Raw genomic sequence first — 20144 nt, 5'->3', positions numbered from 1 at the left:
TTAACAGCACACACTCTCATTTAGCTTGGGGAGAGGACAAGACACACACACAAGACAGCAATTGAAGTGGCGTTTCATTGGGCGCCTAAAGGCTGGCGGCGCAGACGCTGTGACCTTTTATTTATTTTTCCCTTGGACTAAAATAATCCAGTCACTGGAGAGCATGGAAACATGTTTGCCGGGGAAATAGGCAGACAGCGGGCGAGATGCAGGCAACATGATGCTGCCCTCCCCTCCCCCGTCTGGATGGAAAGTCTGTCTGCATGTTTTTAACGTTTGGCGATACACAAAACCGACCTCATTGTGTATGGGGTCAGAACAGTCTCATTAATAATGAATGCACAGAGAAGGATTCACAAATGTATTTTGTGATTTATATATAAATTACTCTCTTCTCACAAATACATTTCAATGCACACATAAATGGATATCGGTATGTATAAATGTAAAATAAATCCATAAACATTTCTGATCCACACACAAATGTACCTTGTTTTAAATAAATGTAATATAAATCCATAAATATATTAATTAAAAAATGATTTGCAATTTTCATCACAATGTATTTGGATGTTGTTACATTTATATACAAAATGTCAAACTTGTATTTACAAGACGTTTTTCATTTGTGAACTTATTTGCATTTGTGTGTGCACTGGTCTGTATTTATGTGTGGATTTTTGAGACTCTCCTGACGTCGCTAGATTCACAAATGCATTTTTTTTCAACAAGGAACTCTGTAGCCAATAAGATGCCTCCCTCGTTTTCAGCCAATCACATGACTGCAGTTCCGACCTCTGAGTCCAGCCTCTGAGCCTCCCGGTTCCCTCTGTCAAATGTCTACTCTATGGGAAAGAACATGGTTTTTTTGAATGATCGTACATAACAATCTCTAGGTGGTGAAGATGTAAAAGCTGCGTCACGTTTAGCTAAACACTTTTTCCATCTAGTTTCGACTGGGTTTTGGGATTATCGGTGCCGTTAAAGTAGTAAGCGGCACCGATGTAAAAACCCAGTCACTGCAGTCATGTGATAACGAGGGAGGCATCTGATTGGCTACAGAGAGTTCGTTGTTGAAAGAAATGCATTTGTGAATCTAGCGACGTCAGGAGTCTCAAAAATCCACACATAAATACAGACCAGTTCACACACAAATGCAAATAAGTTCACAAATGAAAAACGTCTTGTAAATACAAGTTTAACAGTTTGTATATAAATGTAACAACATACAAATACATTGTGATGAAAATTGCAAATATTTTTTTAATTAATATATTTATGGATTTATATTACATTTATTTAAAACAAGGTACATTTGTGTGTGGATCAGAAATGTGTTTGTGAAACTTATTTTTGTTTATGGATTTATTTTACATTTATACATACCGATATCCATTTATGTGTGCATTGAAATGTATTTGTGAGAAGAGAGTAATATAAATATAAATCACAAAATACATTTGTGAATCCTTCTCTGTGCATTCATTATTAATGAGACTGTTCTGACCCCATATTGTGTGCAGTTACGTTAACTTGCTTTGACCCTTACCCCAGCCCAGCGTCACATGACTCGCAGGTCGACGTCACATGACACGCAGACCGGCGTCACACGACTCGCAGATAAAGTCAGGGCCTACAAGCATCCTTCATTGTTTAGTGACTCACACATACACAAAGACACACATGTCCCACATGTGGACACGGCCACATAACCAATGATGACGGACTCAAGAGTCCCTCCCGTGTTGGCTCAACCCATGCATAGGATAGGGTTAGCATCAGCCAATCACTGTTGATGGAAACACCGGAGAGGACTTGGATGGCCTGGACCGGGATATCCCCTCAATCACAAACCTCTTTCCTAAGCCAACAGTGCATGTGGATGTGTGTGTGCATGTGCATGGGTATGAATGTGTTTGTGTGTTGTGGCAACCCGGCCCAGGCCAATTAAGGATATTGAGAGCACCTGAGGAACAAGTGGAGAAGCAGGGCTTAAATAGCCTGCTTCTCCACTCATTCGGGGCTCTCCCAGCCCGGGAGCTCCTGCAAGGAGAGACCGGTCCTCGTGGGTGACGGGTTTCCACCCACGAAGAAGGGGGACCGCTGATTCCTCCCGAGGTTTAAGTTATTTGTGTTTGGAGAGACTTTATGTTCTGTAATAAACCTGCCTTTTTTTGGCTTTCACCAACGAAATGGTGTCCTGTTTGGGAGGAGTTGGTGCGCTCAACGTGTCGGGTTGCCACAGTGTGTTCGAATGTTGATGAATGTGTGCTTGTGTGTGCCACCTCATTGTTGGGGTCTTGGATGACCCGGTACAGCGCTGGCACCAGGGTCTTCTTCAGGTGCAGGCTGCCTGCGTAGCTGGGGATGCGGGTTTCTGGTAAGGTCTGAAAGGATGACAACAGCATCACGACACTGCAGTCAACACACAGCTGGAAGGTTGTGGGTCCCAGAGGCCTCCTCAGCCTTCCACACACTACATTCCAGTCCAGTCACTGTAGACAGAAGAGTCCCCCACTCAAGGGGAAAGAGTAGGAGTGCGTTGTGATGTGATAATATACATTGTGGACAATTGCAATGTTGAGTCACACATTAGGAAAGATCCTCTTCTGAAGAGCAGCTTATGACCGGGATGTAATCACAGTAGGATCCAGACAACGCAAACTGTTGTGTTCATTGGATGTCATCCCTTGCCTAAAAATACAAACGTGAACTCCTATTGGCTTAGGGGTGAGCAGTGTGCTCGGTCAGAGCAACACACACACACACACACACACACACACACACACACACACACACACACACACACACACACACACACACACACACACACACACACACACACACACACACACACACACACACACACCCCTCTCCTCCTGGTGTGTCATCATGTCTATGCTGCAGTTCCCTTCCTCCTGCATCACAGGTTTCATATAAATAGTTGACAACAATGAAAGTCCATTGGACAGATTGTATGGCAGCCAGCCAGCAGTTATAACAACAGCTGTAACGTATACAGAAAAATTGGCATATTGTCAAATCTCCACTCAAATAAATGTATTGTTCACACTGGATTATAATTTTTACCTTGAATTCTGAGAGCCACTCCTCCACGACGCCGCGCTCTGACCCCAGCATCTTTCTCAGAATACCCCCTTCCCGCAGCCTCCTGGAGAAAGACAGAGGGACAGGGAGAGAGAGAGGGACTAAAATGGTTGCTTGAAGTACCAGGAGCAACCGACAACATGTGTCATTATCTGGCCACCTGACGTTCCAGTGAGACAGTGAAATCGTGAAAGGATTTGTATAGTTCAGACCCCAGGCTAATGCTGAACTGTTGGAGATGTAACTCATCCAGTGTACATGCATTTCCAAATTGGGGAGCTGGCGAGACATTCACGGCCTATTTCAAACTTGTGTTTAGCTTCTCCCAGAGCTGTATCTTGGTTTGTCCAACACAAGTGGGCGCACACAAACCGCCCTCGCTAGGTCTCTCTCTCAAATTGTTCCCGCCAACCAACAAAACCTTGCGTTGGATGTCGGGATGACAGGCCACTGGGAGGCTCAGGACTCAGATCCACATCGGAATGGAGATGTTCTCTGAATAAGAAGCTCTGGTCGGTGCAGGAAGGGCAGCTCACTTCTTCTGAATATAAATAAAGACCTTGGATCCGTTTGTATGAACGTACGTACAGTATAGCTTTTCAAATTCTGAGCATACACAGTGGGATGCAAACACAGAATCCAAACAGTCGATTTATTTTATGGAGAAATCGACAGGGTGGTTCCTATGCCTTGCGAAGGAAGGATTAGCGAGTCCTCCCGGTGAGGGGGTGAGTGACCAAACATCATGGCTGATTCACATCTCAACATAGACAAAGTCAACCATCAACCTCGGGTCTTTACTAACGGGCAACAGTCATTAAGTGCTCAAGGGTATGGACGCCACAACACTGGCCAAAGAATGCTCTGTCTTTCTCAAGATGGCCGCCCACACCGTCAATCCAGAAATGATGACATTGAATGTGTATAGATGATGAATTTATAGGATTATATAGGATTATATTAACATACTGTATATTCTGTATATATTTTTTCTTAATACACATGTCATCTATTCCAATACCACCTTGCTTAAGGATATTAGACGTTAAGAGATGCGCGTGTCACAAATTGCTAATTCTGACTAATTCTGAGTGTGGAAATTAAAGCAGTTTAGAGAGAGTGAAAAGCAAAATTTTCTCCAACAGAACTGATTGATCATTAACTACCATAATAGACCATGTTTATACGAGCTGCTATCAAAGAGCATGTGTCTCTCTCTACTCATCAAAGAATGACAGTATTTGAGAAGTTAGAGTTGTGTGAATGTGTGTGTCGATTGTACTGGGCACAATGGAGTGTTTGTGCACTCAAACAAGTTACCAAACATGGCAAATATTGGGACTGTAGGTTATCGGAACACAAGAGCTCCACTGTCCCCTAATTATTAACCCTTCCCTGACAGTGTAACTGAGAATGCATGACTGCGGGGCATTCGACAGGTAAACTCACTAGACATGGGGAGGCACGCTCAAGAATGTTCTCACTTTACAAAAAAAAATAAAAAATAGCAAACGTTGTCTTGGCATAGAGAGAAAGTTAACAGAAGATAACTATTTTAATAGTTTAATTAGTACTTTATTTTTGATAAAGATAGGCCTATCCCGATAGCTGGTTCCTTAGCAACCAACTATAGTTAGCTGGTCCTCGTAAAACTGCAGTTGTGTTTGATGTCCTGGGGTCTGTCTGCTCTATAAACAGATATACTGTGTCGTGAACCCATACCATACATACCAGGACGAGTCTATATCTTCACAAGTATAGAAATGTTTTTCTTCCTTTATTGAAGCCTACATAATTCAAAAGGAGTGTCTTCATCATCACATTCATAGAGAATCCATCTGGAGGTATGGAGTATTGATCAAGGAGCATTACGCCGGACAGAGAAACACACGTCTCTCTGATTTAATTTAGCAGACAACCATTCTAGAGAACTATAGAATCCTCTCGATGATGTAGAAAAGCAAAAATTATCACCGTAAAAATGTCATAATCCAAAGGCAAGAAATGCATTTGGTAGAACCACTCGGTGTCATACATTTAATTTACCTTCAAGAATTGCCCGCCAACAACAACGTGACCAAGTGGTCCCTGAAACCAAACCAGCAGATCTAGAAGGTCTTACAAACACACCACAGGCCTGGAGGCTGGTCTGCAGATCAAAGCCTTTCTGCCAGCTCCTTCCAAGGGTTTCGATGCTACTCTGGAACAACTGAAGAAGAAGAAGACCTAAGATATGTTTTGCCTTCCATCACAGGCACATGTTTGCTGGGCTGAGGTGCGGGGGGTTCTCATATGCTAAGCCACTGAGCCCTCGCCCTCCAAAAACAACTCGGCAGCTTGTTGTGGTTTTCACTTGATAGGATTAGGGATTTAGATGAATGCATATATTTCCATTCGGGCGTGTTAGCAGTGTCAGGTATAATCCCAGAGCAGGTTACTGGGCAATTTAAAGAGCAGCACACGGTCAACAGCGCCCGGCCGCCCTGACAGACAGCAGACCTGCCTCCGGTCTTAGCACGCTGATGGGTCCCAAACCTAGCCATGGAGAACACCACGGCCCAGGGTTCTGGAGTTACGAACGTCCACAAGAGTCCGAGCAGGATCAGCTCGTAGTACACACTGCTTATGAGCATGTGATCATTATCCAAATCCCCCTTATGAAATTGTGCTGATCCGCAGCAAGCTATTAGCAGCTCTGCCCAATGAGCGCAATGTCAGCCTTTGTAGGATTTAAGACCCAGCGTTGTGTGTATACTACAGCCCCTTCAGAGGCACTGCAGAACACATTTAGAAACGCCCAATTCATCACACTACAGCATCATGACAACAGCTAAAATTAGCGAGGGATGAGAAATCGACGTGGTTTGCATGAAACATTACTTCTGACACGTCCAGCTCTAGGCCACTGCAATATGGAACGATTTATTGTCAAGATATTTATGGGGAATTCCAATAAATATCCAGATTTGCTTACAAATTCAAAATGCCATTCTAAACATTCTAACTGTGGGCCATTCAATTGAAGAGTATGGAAATGTAAAGTATAATATGGAAATCATATTAAATATTATTTTAATGGTATAATGTAGACTATTAAACTGGTATAATGGTAAGTTTATATCTTCATTTAATGACGCAATAATACCATGCAAAGACAATATTTTCCATGGTGAGGCAGCATATTCACAGACTGAATAAAAAAACGCTGTGTCTGTGTGTACGTTTCCTACGCAGCCACTTCCGCCGATACAAGCATTCAAGAACATGAAACGTGTGTGTGTGAGTTAAGGTGATAAATTAACCAGCTCCTTGCGTCACAACCGTGGCCCCGTTTGCCTCGGAAAACAAAAATCTGTTCTCCTTTCCCCTGTCTAACTGTCCAACAGTCACAGGCAATCCCCTTCAAGCTAAAGCGAAAGATGACGGCAAGTCCTAGTCATATCAGGAGTATGCTTTCATAGATATGTAAATTCTGAGGCTTTAAAAACTTAAGCTTAGTTAAAACCTTAACTTAAAAGGTCACTTTTTACCGTAACTGCTCTCATGAATTCTAGACAATGTCCCTGCTTCATCCTCTGGACATTTATTCTTTACAGCTATATATTGTTCAAAGGCCTGAATGGCATATACCACTGTGAAATTTTGTGCTGAAAGTAGATATAATCATTTAAAATAATGGGGAAATACTATCCTGTATTAGAAGTGCTAGCACAAAAAATCTAAGGACTAATAACATGAAATAAACTGCTTGTAAAGAACATTGACTGAAACTTCTGGACTATGTGATGCGATGTTGCTTACGCCTTGTGCACTCTTACAGCAAATACAATGTTTAGCCATTCCCAAACACAAATGTGTTTGTTTTCATCTGTAAATTATTGAAATATCTATGAATTATTGCAACATCCTCTCACCAACAGAAACCAGAAAGACCACTGGGAGTGAGTGTTTCCCTGCCATGTTCTCACCTGGCTGACCCAGCAGTCATATCCTCAATGGGAGAAGGACGTCTGCTGCTGCTCATCGGTCAACCAATGGCCTCACCTGAACAAGGCAAGAGCCAGGCATGAGGCTGGTTTGTGAGGAGGAGGTATACTCATGGGCCTACAGAGGCTGGGAGGGGAGAGGGTGTACTTATGGCGGGCTATGAGGGGAAGAGGGTGTACTTATGGAAGCTAGGAGAGGAGGAGGTGTACTTATGGGGGCTAGGAGTTGTACTTATGGAGCCTAGGAGGTGTACTTAGGCTCTCAACACCCTCTCATTCGCACCCCATATTCACAACATCACCCGGACTGCATTCTTCCACCTCCGCAACATCGCCAGACTCCGCCCATCACTGACCCAATCCAGCACTGAAATCCTAGTTCACTCATTTGTCACATCACGCATAGACTACTGCAACGCCCTCCTCACCGGACTCCCCACCAAACTCATCAACAGACTGCAGATCATTCAGAACTCAGCCGCCCGGATCATCACCCGCACCAAATCATCTGACCACATCACCCCTGTCCTCATCCAACTTCACTGGCTCCCAGTACACTACCGCATCCAATACAAAACCCTACTCCTCACCTACAAAGCTCTCCACAACCTAGCCCCCAGTTACCTCTGCGACCTCCTCCAAGAATACACTCCCTCCCGCTCCCTCCGCTCAACCTCTGCTGGACTATGTATCCCCACATCACGACTCACTACAATGGGTGCCCGGTCATTCAGCTGTTCAGCACCCAGGCTCTGGAACTCCCTCCCCCCACACATAAAACCCCATTACAACCTTCAAGTCACAACTCAAAACTCACCTGTTCAAACTCGCACACAACGTCTAACTGATCACTGTTTTGATTGTTTGTTTGTTTTGTCTTGTTTTTGTTTTATTTATTTTTTATTTATTATGTTTATTTATTTATTTTTTCCACAATGTCTTGTTTTTTAAATGATTTATGATGACTATATGCTCTGTAAGGTGACCTTGGGTGTCTTGAAAGGCGCCTCTAAATTAAATATATTATTATTATTACTTATGGAGGCTAGGAGGAGGAGGTGTACATATGGAGGCTATGATAGGAGGAGGTGTCCTTAGGGAGGTTAGGAGAGAAGAGAGTGTACCCTGCTTAAGACCCTGTAGAAGCTGGGTTCGGGTAAGGTCGACTATGAAACCCTGAAAGTGATAAATTCACTCATGTGTGTACTGATGTAGCAACAGGTTAATCCCCTGACATCAACCCAGGAAATATGTGGCTTTTTAAAAGAAAAATACACAGCACTTTGATACAGATTGCGGCATTCCCCATGACTTTGGTTCCACATTCTTTTTGACTCCAGAAGTCTTCTTAAGAATTCAATGTTATAGACTAGCCTTATCAGCGGGAACTTATGAATGGAGAACTAGCGAAAGCCAGAGCGTAGGCAGGGTGAGTAACCTTTATGAGGTCGCTGAATGAGCCAGATAATGTTGGGCGCGTCCTTGTTGCGTTTATCTTAAGGGACGCTTCGAATTAGCAGTTTATCAAGGAAATCGCCTCACATTGCGCCCATCGGCCAGGAACAACCAGCGCTATCTGTCAAGCTCATTGGCGCCACGATTGCCCTTTCCTTCGCCTGATAACAGGCCTGTACACATCATGTACTGATCATGTGGTGATAACTCCGCCCGTACACACCATGGGGCGAAGAGTCACGCAAAGTTAAGCTGAAGAACATCGAAAAGGTGGTAAAGATTTTAGAAATAACCAAGAGGTTGAAATGATCCTGGTTTAAAGGAGCATTTCACCGGTGGAGGCATGAATATGTATTGAAATTGGGTCCTTTATGTAGGCGAATAATAAAATGAATTCTAATTTGGTGCCGTCTTGACCGAGAAAAGGCAGAAAGTGACTTTTTGGCGCTTGTGGATTGAAGACAACAACTCCCACCATGCACCACGATAGGGCTGGGCGATATGGACAAAATCTTATATCACGATATGAGTAATTTTATATCACGATATGGTATTTTTGGAGTAAATTAAAATAATAAATGGCTTAAAATAACCATACTTCACATTTGATCAGTTTTTTATTTTATTTTCAACTTGAATTTCCATGCTTACAAAGGAGTAAGTAGCGAACAATCTGTCATCAACTGCAGTGTCATATAGTGCAAACATCTTGTAAACATTGAACTGTTTTTTCAATACAAATAACATTTTTTTTTAAAGGTGTGCTTCACACCTGCCTGGCTGTCAGTCAGTGCAGTGTAATATAAAATAAAAATCACAGCATCACACAAATATTTTAAATACTAATAATACACTTATATTTTTACCACCAGCTATTTGCACAGCACATAACTTTATTTTATAACTGTTTCTTCAATACAAATGAGATTTTTTTTCAAGTTAACAGGTGAGTCTCACACCTGCCTTGCTTCAGTCAGTGCAGTGCAGTGCAATATAAAAAAAAAAAATATGTATATTTTTTTCTCTCTCGATATAAACGATATGGCCAAATCTCTCCCGGTAGACACTTTCATATCGTCCACGGTATGATATCGTCATATCGCCCAGCCCTACACCACGATGCACAGCTTTGCTGGCCACTCCCGCTGATCTAGAGCGGGTCCCACCCCCTTGTGCTTGTAGTCCTACGAGAATCCTCCCCTCTTACACTTCCTATTTACTTCTACGCAAAAATCGTCGTATTGCGTCATCTTAAACAGGAAGTGTTGGAGATCAATACGGATCTCTCCAGTCTCTCCAGAAAATAAGGGAATAATGCACGACCATTCAAAAATATAAGTGGGTTTCTAACGATACAAAGCTTAATGGAAATGGGTGAAGTTTCCCTTTAATGGTTCCTTGGTGCCTTGCGACAATTTTTTCAATATTTGAATTGCATCCACAATCTATCCAGCCCTGATGATCTGGTCTCTCATTACAACACTCGTCTCCACAATATTCTCAATTCTCTTGCTCCGTTGAAAAACAGATCTGTTTCTTTCTCTGTCTCCGCCCCTTGGTTCACCCCCAACATTCGTCTGATGAAAGCCAAAGGTCGGCAACTTGAACGGCTCCATAAAAAAACCGGCCTAACCATTCACAAAGAAATGTACAATAGCCACATCTTAAACTATAAGGACTCCATTGCCAGCACTAAAACCCACTACTACTCCAGCATAATCACTGCCAATAAAGGAAACTCCAAGTCACTGTTCTCCCTACTCAATAATATCACTAAACCCCAGGACTCTCTCCCCCCTCACCTGTACACAACCTCCTTCTGCAACTCCATTATGTCCTTTTTCACTTCTAAAATCAAGAATATCCACCAGCACCTTGAATTAATCCCTCACCTCAGCATCTCGACAGACTTTCACCCTTCGTCACTCTCACTCTCCTCCTTCCAGCTCCCCACGCTCTCAGAAATCACAGAACTCATCCAAAAATCCAAACCATCCACTTGTCAACTGGACCCCCTCCCCACACAACTAGTTAAAGCCTGCCTCCCTTCTCTGGCCCCCCTCATTTCTGCCATCATCCACTCCTCTCTCACCACTGGAACTTTCCCTACAACCTTCAAAACCGCGGCTATTACACCAAAACTGAAAAAACCTGGTGCCGACCCCTCCAACTTCAACAACTTCCGTCCAATTTCCAATCTTCCATTCATCTCTAAAATCCTTGAAAAAACAGTTGCCTCCCAACTCCATTTTCACTTATCCGACAATAACCTATATGATCAGTTCCAGTCCGGTTTCCGCCCACTCCATAGCACTGAAACAGCACTCATCAAGATAACCGACAACCTCCTAATGGCAGCTGATTCTGGACTCCTCACCATCCTCATCCTCCTCGACCTCAGTTCAGCCTTTGATACACTCTGTCACACCATCCTCCTCAACAGACTAGCTTCCATTGCCATCACCCACACTCCGTTAGAGTGGTTCAAATCATACTTATCTGGCCGCACTCAGTTCATCCAACTGAAGTCGTTCAAATCCATCTCCTCCTCCGTCACTTCAGGTGTGCCCCAGGTCTCTGTCCTGGGACCCCTCCTCTTCATCATCTATCTCCTTCCTCTCGGCAATATCTTCCGTAAATTTAAGATTCAATTCCACTGTTATGCTGACGACACCCAGCTTTACCTCACCACTAAACCCTAGTCCACTTTTCCGCCCTCCTCCCACACTAATTGCTAGGGATCGACCGATTATCGGCGCCGATATTCGTCATTTTGACGCATATCGGCACCAGCCTTTTTTTTTGATCCGACGGCCGATAATAGATCAATTTAAAACGGGGTTATTCTGATGCAGCCGCGCCTCTCTGTCTGCCGTCACTACGCTGCCTCCAGCATTGTCCAACCCACAGCACCATCTGATTGGTTACACGCTCTGGTTACACGCAGAGCCACGACGGACAAAAAAAAGCACAAACAAAGTGTTTTGGCTATTATCTTTACTTAAAAAGTGAAAACTGCAACGGTATAAACACCAAAACTGAAATAGTAAAAATTCTATAAATAAGTATGTACAAATAAACAAAAATAAGTAAAATTACAATAACAATGTGAAAATAAACAAAGATAACTATTTATACGATTCCCTCCCTCCCTCCCTCCCTCCCTCCCTCCCTCCCTCCCTCCTTCTCCGGGCGTTTAGGCATGTTTCAAAATGTTCATAAAACCAAACTCACAAAAGTAAATAAAAATAAAACCACACACGAGCGCGCAAATCAACCACTTGCTTCACACTCGCACTCTGGGGAAGAGCCTGCTAGTTTACGCACACCCCTTCCGCATTTGTTTTCTCAACCACACGTGAGACGGTGTTTGACATGCTGGATATCGTCAGAAAGGTATTTTCATTGGCTATTAGAAGGCCCGTCCCGACCCTCGCTGTCTGCTGGTGTAGCTGTCAATCAAAGTATACATGCCCCGTTTTGATAGTGATCGCCTTATTGGCTTCTAACGCCCCGTGCCCACTACCTCCGTCAGTTGACCGTTGCCCATTGACTTTGAATGGGGACGGACGCGCAATGCATTGTGGATCCGTCCGTTCAGTTGGAGCGTTCGCCACCGTCAGAAAGTTGAAAGGAAGAAGCGGGAAGAACCCGGCGAAGCGATTTGATTGGCTGATGGATGCCTCTGCAAAGACTACTCCCCCATCCGTCAGCCACGCCTTCCCACGTCCGTTGACTGACGGTGCAGTGGGCACGAGGCGTAACCCTACATGCCCACTACATGCGTCCGTTGACTGATGTGGGAAGGCGTGGCTGACTGATGGGGGAGTAGTCTTTGCAGAGGCATCCGTCAGCCAATCAAATCGCTTCGCCGGGTTCTTCCCGCTACTTCCTGCTTGTTGCGATGCAAGATGACCCGCTTTCCCGCTTTCCAGTATCGTCGGACCCCGAGTCGCGTCACAGTGCTTAAATTTGCATACGCGATCTGATTGGATGACGGATCCGTCGCTGCCGAAAAAGTTGAACAATTTTCAACTTTTTGACTGAGCCATGACTGAGCCGACGGCTCCAACGGAACGGACGGATCCACAATGCATTGCGCGTCCGTCCCCATTGAAAGTCAATGGGGATCAGTCGACGGACGCATGTAGTGGGCACGGGGCGTAAGGCTTGTAAACAAGGAAGTATTGGTCTTACAGAAAAAAAAAACGTTTCTCGTGCGCACGAGAAAGTATCTCGTGCGCACGAGAAAGTAGCTCATGAGCACGAGAAAGTAGCTCATGAGCACGGGGAAATATCGTGCGCATATCACTGGCAGTGTGTGTATGTCTGTGTCTGTGTGCTGTCTGTGTCTGTGTGTGTGTTAATGTGTGACGTCAGCGAGTAGGTGGACGAGCGAGGAGAGTGAGCGATAGCGTGCGTGTCAGTCTAGTGAAGTAATGAACGAGTCTGGTTGTGTGTAAGAATAAAGTACCCAGCCTGTCAAGAATCAGTGGCCGATTCATTCCATCATATTCCGACCTATAAGCAGACTCACTGTCGGTCAAAGTGAAGAGTGTTGCCCCCGAGAGCGCATCGGCCCTGGAGGGAACGTATCACCTGTGCTCCTCGGTCTGGGAGCCGACAGCAGGAAATATGTAACTAACCATCTCGTAGTTGGAGGTGGAGCGCAAGAGAGTATACGTGATTCAATAATTGGAGATGATAAAAAGCACATTCATTTGAATGATTTTAGCTTGTGTGTGATTTATCGCGGGCACGGGCACACACAAGCTAAAATCATTAAAATGAATGTGCTATATTTTTATCTCGCACTATTGGAGCGCGTATACTCTTTTACTTCCAACTACGAGATGGTTAGTGTGCCATATAGGTCGGAATATGGTCGGAATAAAGCGGCCGCCGATTCTTAACAGGCTGGGTACTTTATTCCATGGGCGTAAGTTTGGTCTCGGCTTTGGCAGGTACACTGCATCATGCTGATCAATCAATACTTTCTCGTGCTCACGAGAAAGTATTTTTTCATGTCCCTTTACGGGTTCCGTAGGGTTCCGCAAAGGCGCCTTTAAATAAAATAATAATAATAATAATAATTATTATTATTATTATTATAAATAGGCCTTCCTCTTTATGCATTAAGTTGAACTACAAACTTGTAAAATCAGGCTCAGAGGGAGAGGAAGAAACAAACGGACTCCAACAGGTCATCTTGATCATTACGTTCACAAGCTTCACAGGAGGTCAACCATTTCTTCTAGTAAGAAGAGGACAGTATTACAACCCCCTACACCTCGACAGTGGAGGGATCCCCTCCCCTCAGACAAGCTCTTCTGATACAACCAGGACATTCAAGATTACAACAGCTGAATGAACAAGTTCAATATAACATCACTTCAACTTTAAATTATAAAGCTACTTGGCCCTTTTTAGAAGCTTGTAAGTCCTCTTACCGTCACTTAAACCTGTTTGTGTCAATAACAGAAAAAATAAATATAATATAATTGCAATAAAAATAACTTAATAGTGTGTAGGGGTGCTACGGATCACAAAACTCATGGTTCGGGTCATGTCAAGGTTTTTGAGTCACGGGTTGGATCATTTTCGGATCAATCAACAAAAAAAGATAGTAAATAAAATAAAATAAAAACTGTGTCCAAAGGAAGCAGAAGGAAGCAAAGGAATTTACAGACCTGAATTTACAACTTTAAATTCAGGATGTCTGCATTGCCTGGGGAGAGTTTAGAGTCTACACTCTCCCAAGGCAATGCAGACAGCCGCGTCTTCTTTTTTTTTTTTTCATAAAGTATGGTAGCGAAATGCAGTTTCTGTCTTGTTTTATTTGGCATTTTGTAAATCCATTGATTTCTGTTGGAAAGAAATCAATGCATTGCTCGTTGACCGGAAACAGAAAGGGGGGCTGGTTGTAGTCTTTTCGCTTGGTTCAAGCCCTACTGTTGACACGGAGAACCGAGCGAAAAGACTACAACAAAACAACAGCCCCATTCCGCCTCCGGTTCCGGTCTGGTTTCAGTTTCAATGGGATTTACGAAACGCCAAATAAAAGACGACAGAAACTGTATTTCGCTACGATACTTGATTAGGAACATCAACGAACACCACTAACCACTCGGTGAGTTGCACATTTCTGAAAACGAACATTTAGGGTTGTTTTAAGGACAGTTTTGTGAATGCCCAAAGCCAGACATTCTGAAGCAGGCAGGGGCGAATCGAAATGAGCCAAATACCTGAGGTATAGTCAACTTTTCGGTGTGTCAACCACTATATTTCATCCTAGACAAACCAGAAAGGGGGCTCAATGGGCTAAATACCGGAATTGTCCTTTAATCATGTGCTGATCACTTGCACAACTTTATTTTTATTTTTTATCAGCCGATCCGCAGATCATTTGCGTCCCGAAACGTGAGGGTTGATCCGTACGGATCACAGGTAACCCGTGAACCGGTGTCACCACTAAAAGCGTGTATATTCATCATCGTACAGTCATAAATACATTTTGCTGTGTGAGCAACCATCTGGAGAAAAACAGCGATGATGGTCTCTGGATAAGCTATGAGCTGGGGCCCCTCCTCCTGCGTGGGGGGCCCCGTTTAGCCTCGTATCCCCAGGTCAGAGAGGGGACTGGTGTCCCCATGACAGAGAGCGATAAGGGACTGAGGGCCCCTTCTAGACTTGTGTCCCCAGGACAGAGAGGGGAGGGACTGAGGGGCCCTTCTAGCCTCGTGTCCCCAGGTCAGAGAGTGATAAGGGACTGAGGGGCCCTTCTAGCCTCGTGTCCCCAGGTCAGAGAGTGATAAGGGACTGAGGGCCCCTTCTAGCCTTGTGTCCCCAGGTTAGAGAGCGATAAGGGACTGAGGGCCGGGTCTAGCCTCATGTCCCCAGGTCAGAGAGGAGACTGAGGGCCCCTTCTAGCCTTGTGTCCCCAGGTCAGAGAGGGGACTGAGGTCCGGGTCTAGCCTTGTGTCGCCAGGTCAGAGAGGGGACTGAGGTCCGGGTCTAGCCTTGTGTCCCCAGGTGAGAGAGGGGACTAAGGTCTGGGTCTAGCTTCGTGTCCCCAGGTCAGAGAGGGGACTGAGGTCTGGGTCTAGCTTCGAGTCCCCAGGTCAGACAGAGAGGGGACTGAGGTCTGGGTCTAGCTTTGCTTCCCCAGATCAGAGAGTCCCTCAAGAGGCAAAAACATGAGGAGCAGAGGAATGCACACAGACTCTGAGCTCCGTTACAACAGGGCCAGAACCAAACACTAAAACACACAGTTGGATTTGTCTTGGTAACGGTGCTACTTATAGACAATACCCAAGACCTTAAAGTCGACCAACAACAACCATCAGAGATGTGGACTCAAGTATATTGTAAAGGCTGGTACGAATTTCAAATTACAAATATGTACACTTTATGTTGAAAGTATGGACCGTCGCGATTCCCATTGAAACGAATGGCACGGTGACTACTCTTCAGAACGAGAGCTGGTAGGTTGTGAAAAATGAATTAAACTGTAATCAGACAACAAGGTTATCTGCTTTAGACCCTAGAGTATCTGTGGTATAAAGGCTGGGACGAATTTCGAATAAAAAATATGTACAATGTATCCTTTAAATTCGTCCATACCTGTGAATAATAGATAGCCTACGTGCGGACCGATGAAAAGGTAAAACTTTTCCTTGCTCTCATCGAAGGAAAAAACATTACAGCTATCTGTAGCTTGATGACCGTGATCTAGCATCTAGGATCGATTGCTTTCTTGGGTCCCCGGATGTTAATACTGAAATTTCAGACATTGAATTTTGCAGGTGAATTTGGCATGTTGAATTTGGGGACGTTGAAAATATTTAAGTGGAATTTTTTAATGTTGAATATTTGAATATTTTAACATTGAAAAATAAAGCTGAAAATGATTTATTGAAAAATGTAAGAGTTAAAGGTTGGGTATGGAATTTTCTTTTTTGGCCATTTTTGCAAAATTACTTGAAATCCTTATCATAACCCACTTACAGCCACTGAGTTAGAAGTACTGACATGAAAATTAAATAAGTCAATCATCTGTGGAACGGGCAGGGCTCGAAAAACTCCAGCCAATGATTTCCAGAACCACCGAGTGGCATTGGACAGTAAGTACGGCAATCAAACGGTCGTACTGCACTCCCCCTCCCCCACTCCCCACACATGACCCCTTCGTGCATGTACTCAAAGCTCGTGACCCAGAGCAAGCTTCTGTTTGTTGTTATCCTGCGGTAGCTACTGGAGCTAGCTAACTAGCTAATCCACATTTGGACTAGGGATGGGCACGAGTAGTAAATTCCAGACATGGGGGACTCGAGTCACATGACATGACTCGAGTCAGACTCGAGTCGCAAATTTGAGGACTTGAGCCTTGCTTGACTAACACTGATAAAAGACTCGACTTGACTTTGACTTGGTCTTCGTGACTTGACTTGACTTAGACTTGAGACAGATGACTCGAAATGACTTTTTTAAAGTTAGATTAAAGGTTGGATATGGGATTTGCGATACGCCAGCAGATTTTGAAAATACACAACTCAAATGGTCCTACCCCCTCTCCTTCAACGCTGACTCCACCCATTCCAAGTACATGGACGCGCATTCAAGCTAGGGCTTTGACTTCGAACTTCGTGATTCGAATATAATTCGAATATCAAAAAATAAATCAAAATTCTAACGAATATTAGGCAGCCCTTAATATTCGAACCTGTTATGGTCAGGCCAAGAGGGAGAGACGTCGGAGAACCCCAACGCAGTCTATTCATAATATTGTAATGACCACGGAAGAGGCAGTGAATGAAGTATTGATTAGACAGCGATTTATTAGAAACATAATAAACAGTTGGAACACGCAAGACCGGTAACCATAGCAACGCCGGTAAACAAACCTCGCAAAGCCCAATCCAGGGCTGAATCCGAATACTCATACTTATAGTATGCATTTTGTAGTACGCCACAAATATAGCGCGTCCGAATGCTCAGTGTGCATTGTGTAGTACGGAAAACGTTTCCGAATACGTACTACCGCCACAGTAGAAGAGATGGCTGACCCGACACTACCAACAGCGGTTGGTAGTGTCGGTAAGTCCCCAAATTCAGTTGAACCACTATCTGGACATTTGTGATGGACAGAGCTGCCTTCAGTTTTGGGCCATGAACAGGCGCACCCCTCTTTGTTCAAGGTGGAGGTAAGAGTTATGGCAGTCCCTGCATCAAGTGCACCTGTTGAACGTGTGTTCAGCCATGGTGGGGTGATAATGTGACCCCATCATTAACAACTCAGTGACAAAGTTGTAAGTCGATGTATGTTGCGAGGCAGCAAGATTGCTACCAGCTTTCAGGCTTGTGTATTACTATTTCTCCTTCCTACAGTATGTGTATGTGATATTACTTTTGAAATATTAATTTTTTTCATGTCTGATGCCATGTGTTGCAAATAATATTCTACAACATGTAGGGAGATTGAGTGATGACTTGAACTGTTCTCGTATACAGCCTAGAGGTTCTATTTGATTCTGTTCATAGGTTGAGGGTAATGATCATATAAACATTTTCAAACTATTCACATAATGGTTTTGGAATGTTTTGAATAGTTTGAGTTATTGTTAATGTTACGACATTGTTATTGTTAATGTTGAAATAAAACTCAACTTATGAACCACTCTCTTTACCGATTTTTAAATGTGGAAACTGTTAGATCATCAGATTTTTGTATGACTTGACTTGTGACTTGCTTGACCTGAGCGATGACTTGACTTGTGACTTGCTTGATTCTCACCACAGTGACTTGGGACTTGCTTGAGACTTGAAGGTTATGACTTGAGACTTGCTTGTGACTTGCACATGAGTGACTTACCCCCACCTCTGGTAAATTCCAAACTCGAGTGATCGAAGGAATTCCTCGAGGATCAATCGAGTACTTGTTTGATCGAATCTATTTTTAGAATGCAACGCATCTGCAGCAGGAATAGGCCTAATGATGAACTGCAAATTTTATTACCAACCAAACATGTAATGCTTATTCTCCATCAAAACAGTCAGAGTTATCAGAGTATTCATTATTTATTTTTGCAAACGTTCAAAACACATTTCCCTTACAAAGATAAATATGCGTCTCACAATTTAAATCACCTCGAACCAAGGCCTGTAACGGTTTAAAAAAAACAAAAACTAAACAAGTAGCCTAACCATTGCAAATAATTGAAAGCTGCAAATAAAACGGCAGCAAATGGACTATGGAAATACTCAGCGTTGTGATCTTCTCTACACGACCGGGATTACAGCTGCGTCTTGCGGCGGTGAAAATAGCCGACACACTTGGTTGCTGCGGGTCTTCTTTCCCGAACTCACCGTTGTGTTTCAGGAGCATATGTTGCCGCATAGTACTTGTAGTACTCTGGTAGCTCGATTTCGCTTGGCATATTTTACATTTCACCTTATGATCTCCTATTTCTTAAAATATTTAAATTCTTCGCTGCGCTTTGCTTTAACCACCATCTCTTAACTTTTTTAAATCTGGTGTGCCTGCACACGGAACGGCACGCGCCGTGCATTTCATTTGCTTTGTGCCCACGGCTTGCGTTAGTGGCGCCGCACAGAAAATATATACATTAGTTTCAGAAAACTTTGTTTGTGTGTGTATATGCAAACTCGAGTTTGCCTGTCCAACAACCGAGTTCATTTGTAACGAGTAGGGGTGGGAATCTCTTGGCACCTCACGATTAGATTCGATTCCGATTATGGAGGTCAACGATTCGATTATGAAGCGATTATCGATGCAACAATTTTTTTTATGTACATTTCCATGCGTGATTTTCAAAAAAATATCTATACATCTGGGTTTGCTACTCAGAGTTTGCTAATCACTTCCTACTTTTGTGATGATCATTAAAGACAAACAGATGAATTAACTTATCTAATAGTCCATAAGAGAGAAAGCTTTGTCACAAATATGACTTTCTATGAACAATGCAATAATCAATGCAGCTTGCATTATAACACAATATGGAAGCATGCAAAAAATAGGTTTCAGTTTTATTTTATTTCTAATCTTTCTTTTACATGTCATTAAAGGAAAAGCTGCTCTTGAATTAGAAGGAGTTCTTGTGTCTGGCTGTGAGTTTGCACGCATGCTATGCGTAGGCTGAAACGCAATCGTGTCACGACAAATCAGATTGGCCAATACACACTGAAGATAAATTCAATGATTTTAAAATGACAAAAATTATCCCTCTCTGGCGAACAGAATGTTACAGCAGGCAAAAAAAAAAAAAAAAAAAAGTTTTTTTCTATTTATTTTTTATTCCGATTATTAATTTATCTGCATCGAGACAGAATCGTTCTAGCGAGAATCGCGATGCATCGAAGAATCGATTATTTTCCCCACCCCTAGTAACGAGGAGTACTCGAGTAATCGATTCCTGACGCCCATCCCTAATTTGGACCTAGCACTAGTAGACAACCCTAAACTCCAACCTAGCTAGCCTGGCTCGCTCTCGCGCATCTGTGTTCGCTCTCGCGCATCTGTGTTCGCGCTCGTGCATGATTGCGCGTCCATGTACTTGGTATGGGTGGAGTCAG

General features: G+C 43.5%; 1 protein-coding gene across 2 annotated transcripts in view; it reads right to left on the bottom strand.

The window, feature by feature from the left end:
- Positions 1-20144, bottom strand: part of LOC130373879 (hyccin 2) — an 89572-nt gene that overhangs the window by 49344 nt on the left and 20084 nt on the right. For both annotated transcript variants that reach the window (XM_056580526.1, XM_056580527.1), the window contains exons 2-3: positions 3091-3172; positions 2286-2387 (exon numbers count right to left, since the gene is read on the bottom strand). In XM_056580526.1, the coding sequence (XP_056436501.1) occupies positions 2286-2387; positions 3091-3141 (153 nt within the window). In that variant the 5' untranslated portion in view covers positions 3142-3172. The remainder of the gene's footprint in view (positions 1-2285; positions 2388-3090; positions 3173-20144) is intronic.

Source organism: Gadus chalcogrammus, chromosome 20 (assembly GCF_026213295.1).
Source record: "Gadus chalcogrammus isolate NIFS_2021 chromosome 20, NIFS_Gcha_1.0, whole genome shotgun sequence".
In the NCBI taxonomy this organism is placed as follows: Eukaryota; Metazoa; Chordata; class Actinopteri; order Gadiformes; family Gadidae; genus Gadus; species Gadus chalcogrammus.
Note: the sequence above shows the minus strand (reverse complement) of the source record. Positions and strands in the feature narration are given on the sequence as shown.